General features: G+C 33.0%; 1 protein-coding gene across 1 annotated transcript; it reads right to left on the bottom strand.

The window, feature by feature from the left end:
• Positions 1-7,012: 7,012 nt before the first annotated feature.
• Positions 7,013-11,039, bottom strand: LOC117101188 (the record flags this gene model as incomplete). Its single annotated transcript, XM_033241082.1, has 5 exons — positions 10,092-11,039; positions 9,025-9,584; positions 8,025-8,081; positions 7,518-7,574; positions 7,013-7,235 (listed from the first exon to the last, which is right to left on the bottom strand). Coding segments are annotated over exons 1-5 (1,016 nt in total), but the record flags the coding sequence as incomplete, so codon positions are not given.
• Positions 11,040-11,969: the final 930 nt, after the last annotated feature.

The raw sequence follows: 11,969 nt of genomic DNA, 5'->3' as shown, positions 1-11,969 counted from the left end.
ACATAAACCCTGTGAAAGGAACACCGCCACAAAATAACCAAAGACAGCTGAGAAAGAAAAAGAAACATTACTACAAGTAATTCCACACTTCTTTAATACACGTATAGGCTACTCGTAAATAATTCATTTGCATTATAATCATAAACTATAATTTTAAATACTGTATACTATTACTTTGTATACAATTTTATATAGGAGCTTCTTTTAATTACATATCATGACCTCTATGCATTTAATTTCTTTAAATGTCAGAGGGTTGCGAAATAAAAATAAACAAAGGAAAATATTTTCATGGTGTAAAGATAAAAAAAACAGATCTATTACTTTTACAAGAAACACATCTTACACCAGATTTATTAAATAATTACAATTTTTTATGGAATGGTATTGGCTTCCATAGTACTGGAAGGTCAAATAGCACAGGAGTGTCAATTCTTTTTATAAAAAAATTTGATTGCAATGTAATGGATAAATGTATTGATACAGACGGGATATATGTAATTGTAAAAATTGAAATTAATAGAAAGTCTTTTGTTATCATTAATGTTTATGCACCAAATAATGTAAAATGAGAAGCCAGTTTTTTAGAGAATTAGATAATAAGATATCTTGATTTGTTGACTTGGAGAAAGACCGAATTATTGTTGGAGGAGACATAAATTGCATATTTGATAGAAAGTTCGATAAAAAAAAAAACAGTGTTGACAGGAAAGACACGTCTGTATATACGGTTAAACATTTTATGAAAAAAATAAACCTAATTGATGCTTGGAGAAATATAAATAATGACAAAATACAGTTTACCTGGCGCAGAAAAAGTAAAAATGTGTATAGACGGCTTGATTACTGGTTAGTGTCAAAACAATTATTTGAATTTAATGAAATTGTGTCATGCAACATTCGACCAGCAATCCTAACTGATCATCAGGCGATTTCTTTGAAGATTGAGTCTGGCGAATCCAAAAAGGGACCTGGTTATTGGAAATTCAACAATAGTCTATTGCATAATATTGAATATCAAAACTCCGTTAAAAAAAATCATTACTGATACAGTTGCGAACAAGAGTGATGTTAGCCCGGATTTATTATGGGAACTCATGGAAAGCAGAATAAAAGAGGCGTCTATTTGCTGGGGTAAAAAAAATAACAAATCATATAAAAAAAAAAGGAAACTTTAGAAAATGAAATAAAAATATTGAATGAGGATCTCGTAAATGACGCCAGTGGTGTAAACGAAAACATTGAGACAAAAATTAAAGAAAACAGAACAAAATTAGAAAAAATTTATGATAAAGAGACAAAGGGTGCATATATACGTTCGCGTGTACAGTGGATAGAAGAGGGTGAACGTAGTACTAAATATTTTCTAAGCTTAGAGAAAAACAACGGATTAAAAAAAACATATAAAAAGCATAAAAAAACTCAAGTGGTGTAGTGTTGTCAGACCCAAAGGAAATCCTGAGAGAAGAAGTAAACTTCTACAAACAGCTATATGCAAATAAGGCGATCCCCCTGACTTATATAGACACTTACCTTAAAAACTTAAACGTAATCTGCTTGACAGATGAAGAACAAACTCTTTGTGAAGGTGCTGTCACTATTAATGAATGTGATGTGGCAATCAAAAATATGAAACTAAACAAATCGCCCGGGTGCCGATGGTTTAACAGTAGAGTTTTACCAATTTTTTTGGAAAGACATTAGGCAGATTGTTCGTGATGCTATTAATGCGTGTTACCTAAAGAATGAAATGAGTTACTCACAGAGGCGTGGGGTAATTACTCTATTATACAAAAAAAGGAGACAAACAAATGCTGGAGAACTGGCGTCCTATCACTTTATTAAACATAGATTACAAAATATTAACTCAAACTCTTTGTTCTAGACTCTATAAGATAATTTCAAGATTAATTAACAATGACCAAAAAGGTACCGTACATAAAAGGTCGTTTTTCTGGAGAAAATATTCGGTTTATTAATGATATCCTCTACTACACATTAGAAGAAGAAATAGAAGGGGCTGTTCTGTCGCTTGATTTTCGAAAAAGCATTTGACTCTGTCAGCAGAGATTTTATGTTTAGTGTCTTAAAAAAGTTTAATTTTGGTGAGGGTTTTTGCAACTGGATCAGAACAATTTACAATAAAACAGAGTGTGTAATTGTTAATAACGGATGGATTTCTGAAGGCTTTGAAATGAATAGTGGAATAAGGCAAGGTTGCCCCTTGTCTGCTTTGCTTTTTATTTTAGTTGTAGAATGTATGGCCTGTAAAATAAGAGATGATTTAGAGTATAAAGGAATACCTCTTCCGTGCGGAACAAATATTGAAGAAGCTCGTATAGCACAACTCGTAGATGATACAGTTCTGTTTGCTGGAAATAGTAATAGTATTGAAAGGGGTCTATGCATTGTTGAAAACTTTGGTAAAGTTTCAGGCATGAGACTAAATAAAAGTAAATCAAATGCAATTTGGATTGGAAAATGGAGAAAAAGATCCGTCAAGCCACGAGGTCTAAATTGGACCAAAGAACCTATCAAAATATTAGGTATACATGTCAGATATGACGAAACAAAATGTAAAGAATTAAATTGGACCGATAAATTACTTAGTCTGGAAAGATTGCTTAACTCCTGGAAAGGCAGAAATCTTACGTTTTTTGGAAAGGTTACCATTTTAAAGAGCTTAGCATTTTCTAAATTTACTTATAATGCTTCTATAATCAATGTACCAAATGATGTTATTTTACGGGTTAATAAGTTGGCGTATAATTTTCTCTGGAACGGTAAGAAAGAAAAAATAAAAAGAAAAACTTTAATTGGTAAAAACATTAAAGGAGGCATAAATATGCCAGACATTTCGTTGCAAATTAAAGCGTTGCAGATTACGTGGGCAAAAAAAATTATGTGTAGAAAGCATGTAAGGTGGAAAATACTGCCCTTACATTATATACGCAAACTGGATAATGAGGAACTAATATTCAATATGTCAAACATCACCTTAAGAAATGCAACATTTTCTTATAAAATGCCACCATTTTATTTCAACGTTATTAAGTGTTGTACTGAACTAAATGCATATAATTGTTTTACATTAGATAATTACAGAGAAATCCTTCAACAGAATCTTTGGGGAAACAAATTGATTTGTCACAATAACAAATCACTATGATCCAAGGCATGGATAGATTCGAATTTTAAACGAATCAAGAATATTGTTATAAAAAATCGAATAATGACGTCCAATGAAATTTTAAATAAGTTGGTTGATAAAAGAAACTGGCTTAGTGAATACGCCTCGTTGATACAAGCTATTCCAAAAGAGTGGTTGTACGTCATAAGACATTATAATGGTATTAGCAATGACGATTCCGTGATGACTGATGAATATCATAGTATAGGTAAAATGAAAACAAAAGACATTTATTCATGTTTTGTCGATAAAATGTTTATCCCACCCTATGTTGAAAATAAGTGGGATCTATTTATTGGAGAGAAAATAAACTGGTTTAAAGTCTGGAGGAGAAAAATAAAGGAGGAAAAAAATAGAAAGTATGCACAACTAAATTATAAATTGTTAAACAAATCTCTCCAACAAATAGGCAATTGTATAAATGGAAGTTAAAACACTGACACATGTGATACGTGTGGAGCAGTCGAGGATGAAAAGCACATGTTTTTTGAATGTCTAAAAAATAGGATATTATGGGAAAATATAGAAAATCTATTTAAGAAACTTGATAACAGTCAATCTTCTTTTAAAGAATTATTAATAGGCTGTGATAGCAGAATTAAAAATGAGATATATTCCACTGCATTATTTGCTATATACAAAATTAAAATTCTTACAGAGCTAGGTAAGCCAGTTTGTAAAAATGCATGGATTATATTTAAGAATTTTGTAAAAGAAAATAATTATGAATGGAACGTTATACTTGAATGAGTTTTATTTTGTTATCTATAGTATTATTATCATTGTACTAATTTTGAATAATTGGGATTAAATTGAAAAATATTTGTAAATATATTAAATTAATTAAGAGTTTTATATTTTAATATCAAAAATATTTTTAAAAATATGAAAAGAAACAATGGAATAACGTTTGTAACCATACAAGAAAAAAAAGGCCTACTTATTTGTAAAATAGGCCTATTTAGCGGCATTCACATCGGAACCAAACCGTAATGGAAGCGTTTCCGATGTGCTGAAGGAATTCGGCCATAATTTTATACATCCGTTTTGATTTCGATAGGCTTTCTGGTCCGAAGGATCGGATTAGGCGTGAAGGAACTTTTAGGCTGGCGTATGCCTGAATATTAGCACGATCATCGGGCTCGTCTCTTATACACATCTAGATGTGTATAAGAGACAGTATATATATAGGCCTATATTTATGGGTATGTGTGAATTTTTTTTATCATAATAAAATTTTACCGTATTTTTAAGGCGTTGTAGTAGAGTGCTGGATGTAGATGGTAGTTGTAGATGGTTCTGGTGGTAGAACAAGTCTTCTCGGATAAGGACTATAAACCGTATGCCCAGTGTATACAATGGCTCGGGTGCACTATAAAGAACCCAGTACATCCTTCGAGACGAGTAGGGGGAACAGACAGCCCCTGTGGTGGACGACGAGAGTTGCTGGTACCGGGTTACCGGGAAGCACAGGCACGAAGGGACCCTTAGGGGCAAAGAAAGTCATTGGTCGAGTTCCTAGTCCACATATCAATTATTATTATTACTATGTAGTAGTAGGAGGGTCCCCAGGGGCGGATCCAGAGATGTCCAAAAGGGGGGACGAAATTTGGGCCGATCGAGACAACAATGTCCAAGGGGGTCCGGGCATGCCCCCGCGAAATATTTGTGTTCTAGACGCCAGAAAATAACATTTGAGGCGTTGTGGGCGATCATTTTTTTTCTTTTTCTTTCTTTTTTTCTTTTTTTTTTGACCTCCCAAAAAAGGGGGGGGGGGCGTGCCTCCCCCCTAAATCCGCCCCTGGTCCCGGGGCCCCATAGTTTTAATATCAGGGCTATAGATTCTATTGATAAAAAAAACTTAACTAACAACGTTTTAAGAAAGACTTCTCATTTTGAAGGGGACTGAAGAGTGACTAGAAATAATTGATCAAGTAGGCATATAGGCATATTGAATGATGTTACGTATAACGAACAGATAATACCGGTACTAAAACTTTCTATTGGTTCACTAATTTAACTCCTGTTATAGTCACATATATAGTAAGAAATATATACCTTCTAAAGTTTTCGTTATTTCGTTCGAGAATTGAATCCAACGAGAAAATTTCTCTTTCGCGAACAAAACAACCAAGCGAACAACAACGCACTTTTGTATCATCTTGGATTATGTGACTGAAACCCGGTCCCGCACCGGGGCCTCGTCTCAGGACCCCGACGGGGCCTTGGCGTGGCGGCCCCATTCCCCCACCCCCAGCCCAGCTGGTGTAGTCACGCACTTCAAATCTCTTCGGTTGGGTAGATATGCAGTGGGTAATTAATTTTTACGTCATGTATTAATAATAATTTCTGATAGTTAAAATGAAGACTAAATAAATGCAAAGTTACTGATTCAATCAGACAGATTGAGAAGAAGACTCAATTTATCATATGCAACAATTTAAGAATTTATTTAATCAAAGAATTGTCAATCATTTGATTAATTAACACAATTTGATTAATTAACCCAATGGCATAGATATAATTAACTCAATGACCTAGTTGGTTTAGGCGTCTACATAGACTGCAGAAGGTCCCGTGTTCGAATCCTGGTTGGTGCACCTATTTTTTTCATACTCTCACTAAGGACTTACATACCTCTTCTTTAACGGTTTAAAATGCATTTATATATTTACAGCATTACCGCAAGATGATATAGAGTTTATCTCTATCATATCATATACATATATATATATATGTATATATTATATATATGTATATATGTATATATATATACCGGTAAATGATAGGAACCGCCTGTGAAGGGTGCATTGCTATGTAAATAATTAAAATACTACTATACAAAATACACAAGTACTATAAATACACTCATCATACATGTGGTTCTATACAATTTACTGAAATATATTTATACAGTACGGTATTTTATTTAAATCTAATGCACAAGTGCTATCTTAATTTTTTAAAATGTTCAGTTAAATCGTTGGTCTAAATAATCTCTAATCAAAGGCCGGTACTAAATGTGGTCTTCTCTAAAGATATGATGCATTATGTTTGAATGTTTATTCAAAGTGTTTTAGAGTTGATTACTGTATGCTTTTACTGATAAAATATTTCATTGTAGCCAAGCATCAAGTCCTGGCTTCTTTCCCCAATATGTCCCCACAATGAACGTCAACGTCCTACAAACACTATCGATATTCAATATGGAGCAATATATAAACACAGCATTGTCTTTTGATGTATATTATTTCAATGCCTGTACAAAACTGAACAATCAATTATATAAATTAGAAGTACCGTAGTCTTTAATTGAAGGGAAGGGCAAATTGTCAGTTTGTTCTACCAAAATCATGATATTAGGTGCCTAATAGAATTTCTACGATTAAAGACAGACACAAAATGTTGTTTTTGTAGATTTCTCTACTTATTAAACAAACCTCAGTAGTAAGATATAGGCCTAATACATTAAATGTTTTAGAATGGATGTATAGTTACAGTACTTCATATTGTTAACTATTCTTAATAAAACAATTTTCGGTAGCTCAAGTTTTATACTCAACTTTCCATTAAATATTACTAACATCACCACTAAAGTTATTCAATCACCACTAAAGTTATTCAATGCACACAAAACAAATAGAGTGAATCATTTATAAGGTACAGGTAAAATGAATTCAATCGAAGCCGCAGAAAAGTGGTCATTTAAATGGAGGAGGTATTTAATTGGATGTAACGTATTGTACTTACTATTCAAGGTAAATAGTAAAGAAACAAATTTTCTTTATTCAAAAAGGCCTAAATTCAAAATTATTGTTTGACGCTCTAAATAATGAATCCAATATTATGTCATTTATTGTAGGTATTTGTTCCTCGAGGTCTCTTGTTATTCTTCGTATCTCCTCTGCGGCTGCGTCAGGCGACCCGGCTAGAATTTCACTGAAGCGTTGATAAATTTTTGCAATATCTGCAACCATAACTAATACACGAATCGCAACTTCAGCCTTTCCAGGTGGCGTTGTCTCTCCAGATTGTTTTGTCTCTCCTGTTGTTAAAATAATAAACACAGATTCTGGTAACTTTCTATAATTTATTTTAAATATTCTTATTAACACTACCTAAGATTCCTTATGTATCATGTATTTCTGTATCTGTCTGCTTGTCTCTATGACTGTCTTGCTTTTTTTTTCTTTGATCAGGATTATGAAAAAAAAACTATTAAATGGATCATCACATTTCGTCAAACCTCATCGTGTTGCAGTATTTAGTCAGTAGGTACATAAAAAAAATCATCGCCTTAGCAAGTGAAATTAAAGAAAAGCCTTACCAATAAAATAAGAAATTAGTTTTCCATGGTTGATACACGTTGTTACGGCGGTTTTCACTGTAAATACAAAAATGGAAACAAACTTACACATTATTTAAAGTCAGGCTCCGGAGGAAAAAAACATTTTGATATGTTGTAGAACTGATTTTTCTAAGACAGAAAAATGTTGTTTGACGAAAAACTGATCAACGGTGAATGAGATACAGATTTTTGAATATTTAAAAACTGGGGAAAAGGGTGTAAAAGTGGGCGGTTAAGCCCCTTTTTCCCCCAGTTTTTAAATATTCAAAAATCTGTAGTTCGTTCACCGTTCCCCAGTTTTTCGTCAAACAACTTTTTTCTGTCTTAGAAAAATCAGTTCTACAACATATCAAAAAACATTTTTCCTCCGGAGTCTGACTTTAACATGATTTATAATAGATGAAGGGTATTTCTTTAAATTTATAATACACATCTTATGTTTGTATTCATATGTGCATTTTTGTTTGTTAAAAAATATAAGATTACCTCTATTGTTGTTATTGTTCAAGTTTGCTATTCTCGTCATAACGATGCTCCCAACCGCTATAAAAATAGGTTAAACACAATAGATGGTATTTTATTTCAAACAGCACAAAACGGTACGGTCATATTTATAAAGGTTACATACAACATACATCACTAAACACACTAGATTTTTCTTAGAAGGAAAACTTCTTTAACAAATATTGATGGTAATATAATATAATCAGTAGTGCACACCAATGTCTATGAAGTTGTGGGGTGGGGGTGGTGATCAACCGAAACGCATGGCGTCTTTTAATTCTTATATTTACTTGAAACGATAATAACACGTCTTAACATCAATTTTGGGTGGCGTTTCAGGGAAAAGCATATCTTACTTTTTCATTTTCAAGATGACAATATTCTAAGTTTACATATTAACGGAAGATCACATTGATTGTTTGAAAGATAGTAGGCAGGGTTTTAGTGCTGTAAATATGCAATACGTTCTTAATTTAGATTGTTTTTGTATATTTACAAACCACGGTTTATCATAGTTCGAGCATATTTACAATGACTGTGCTATGGAATTTGCACTTTGTATAACCATTGGAAACTGCCAAAAGTGGCTTAAATTTGTTAACTTAAGTAAAGTAGGCCTATTTATATAAGCGTAGACATACCATTGGATTGCATATAAACATCTATTATCACATGAAGTCTATTTTTTTATTATTGAGACCAGCGGCGAGCCGACATGCATTTTGTAATTTCATTTTTGTTTTAAATGTCAGTTTCACATTGTCTTTGATAGACCTACTAGTTTTACTAACAGGTCTATAATTATAACCTTATTTTTTCAACATCAACTATGATAGGTCTTGTTTTTAAAAATATGAGGGAATGCAGTAGTTGGGGTAGGGGAGAAAAATAACCTGCACCCCAGGTTCTCCTACCCTACCACTAGAAATCTTCCGAGTCACATTTTTTATTTATTTATTTATTTTATTGTAAACATTCTTACCTATGAATACCTCTGTGTAGTTACCATTTATCCTATATCGCACCACCACATTATCCATGCTTCTTGCCAATTCCATGTATCTTACCAGACTCAAGTAGTATCTCTTTTGCTGCTGACGCAGTATAGTAAACGTATGTTCATTGTCTTCCTGGATTACTCTATCAGCTTCTTGAGCCCCTCTGCTTGATCTGGTGTCGGCTATGAAATCAGCAGTGAGGTCCGTAGCTGTTTCTGTTGCACGCAACATCAATCGAATAGTATTCCCGTTGATAGGAAGTTTGATTCCATAAAAACTAGTCAACAGAGTAGTAAACTCTGCAAGGAAAGCCAAACACGTTACAGCTGTTTTTGCATAATTGCAATAGCGTCTTCTTTTGGATATTTTGTCAGCAATGTCGTTGAGTTGCCGGATTGTTCTCGTTCGTGCTTCAGTCCATTCGCTTAGCCGTCTCTCTAATTCCAGCCTATTCACTTCTAACTGACGGCTGGCAACTTCAGTGGGAATTCGTTGTACCTTAAGCCAAAATAGGAGCGTCAAGAAACCTACAACACTGCCAATTCTACGGAAAACCACAACAACAACAATAATAATTTATATTGAAGATGATGATGACAGGGGTGATTCAGTTGATGATGTGACGAACATGGCGAAGATAAAGATAATGGGATAACAATATATTACTACTATAGCTGCTGCTACTGCTACTACTACTACTGCTACTGCTACTACTACTACTACTATTACTACTACTACTACTACTACTACTACTACTACTACTACTACTACTACTACTACTACTACTACTACTACTACTACTACTACTACTACTACTGATTAATAATAATAATAATAATAATAATAATAATAATAATAATAATAATAATAATAAATTATCATTTGATATTCAAATAATAATGACGATAATAATGATGGTGATGGTGTGGTAAATAAGAATAATGATAGTACATTATAAGTAAAAGTAATAATAATATATTACATTAACAGAAACAGCAATAGAATATCAACAACAGCAGAATCAGTAAATATAATGACCTAATGTACTTACACCCAGCCTGGAACACCGACCACATTCGCAAAATTGATTACGATAAGAGTGACATATATCCAGCAACCAATTTTAAAATACTCAAACGTTTCTTCTTCTCCTGGTCTTTCAACGTTCATGTTATTTTTCTATAACAATTTTCTGTTGTGTGATATAATAGAACAATGATTTTAATCAAACAACAGTTGACATCTTGTTGCATATGCTGTCAAATATGGGCTTACAATTATGCTTATATTATTACATTATGTGAAACCTCAGTACAATTTTCAGTATAAGACCTTGTTGTTTCGATATGTTGTCTTAAAATTGATTGACAACACATTTTAATTTAGCTTACTAATGACTTACATTGGTGGTGGAAACAACATATAAAATGAATAAATGTTCATACCCTTTGCTTTGAATTATGGTTGACACCGATATGCAGTATTTTTAGAATTAGGTTGATGTTTTGCCAGAAGAATAAAAAAGTTCATTTTACAAGTATCAACAATAAATAAAATTGCGGTCATTCAATGTTGATACATGTATAAGAGCATTTTTTATTCTTCTGTTACTGAAAGCGCACTTTTGTTTAGAAGTTATGTATGGTAATTTAAGAAAAATCGATTATAACAGAATACAACGTATCATGAATCAGGCTGGGAAAATTCTACAACAAAACTAGATGATTTGTGAGATTAAAATTACTGATAAAGTAAAGAGTATCTTAACCGATAGTTCCCACCCACTAAACGCATCTTTTACTTGGCTATCCTCGGATAAAAGGAAAATTACAAACCTGTTGAACAAATACAGTAAATATCTCAACTCATTCGTACCACTATCCATTAGAATTTCTAATCAAAATATCAAATAGGCTTAAGGGCCTAATTGTAATTAAATTTGTGTTGTTTTTTGTGCACTTTTTTTTTACCACAATCTCGAATGTTAAATAAACAAATAGTTAATTTAAATATAACAATATACAATAACTAGAGGGCACTCTGAGAATGCATATCTCGGCCAACATTATAATTCTCCTCTTTAAAAATTTCCCACGCTATTTTACATTAATTTTAGTCCTGTCTCTTATACACATCTAGATGTGTATAAGAGACAGATGCAGTGCAGTGCTGATGCCTAAATGGCTTGATCGGTAAGATGGTAGGCTATGTATTGTAAGGACAATGAAATAAAAGATAATGAAAAAAAATGATATTACGGGATTCGAACCCGGGGTCGGTAGTGTGGAAAATGCTCTTCTAACCACTACACCCAAACTGTTTTCATATGTATCCTGTAAAATTAATGCCAGTATGTTTTGTTGCACTTCTTTTGCAAACCTCGTAAAGCACATAAACAATCGTCCATAGGCCTACAGATAAAAGAGTAGTTCATTCATTGTGCCCTTAACCTTTGACCTTTCAAATCTAGTCACTTCCAGAACTTTGGTCATGGAATATTGTGGCCGAGTTTGACAAGTTTCTAGTGATATCTGTGCAAATCAGGTTGGAATTTAGTAGATTTTTTGTCGATTTGTGACCTTGACCTTTGACCCTGACCCTTCAAAATGTAATCATTTTTTAGATTGTTGGTCATGGAACATTGTGACAAAAAAAAGAATTTCTAATAAAAATTGTCAGCGATAGGCTGTTATATATAAAAAGCTGGTTTTTCGCCGATTGTTGTAAAGAGCTTGTGTTGTAGACAACAGACATAACCACACAACTATACGTTTTGTATGAGAGAGCGAGCCTTTATTCACATACGCTATATACCACAACACAGGTGTCATGCAAATCAGTATAGCGCCATCATATTGCAATTGTGACCTTGACCTTGACGTTTAAAAATGTAATCACCTCCAGATTTTGTCATGGATAATTGTGACCG

This window comes from Anneissia japonica, unplaced genomic scaffold, assembly GCF_011630105.1.
Source record: "Anneissia japonica isolate Jap-2015-1 unplaced genomic scaffold, ASM1163010v1 scaffold63825_len14888_cov108, whole genome shotgun sequence".
In the NCBI taxonomy this organism is placed as follows: domain Eukaryota; kingdom Metazoa; phylum Echinodermata; class Crinoidea; order Comatulida; family Comatulidae; genus Anneissia; species Anneissia japonica.
This window is presented reverse-complemented; position numbering and strand designations above follow the sequence as displayed.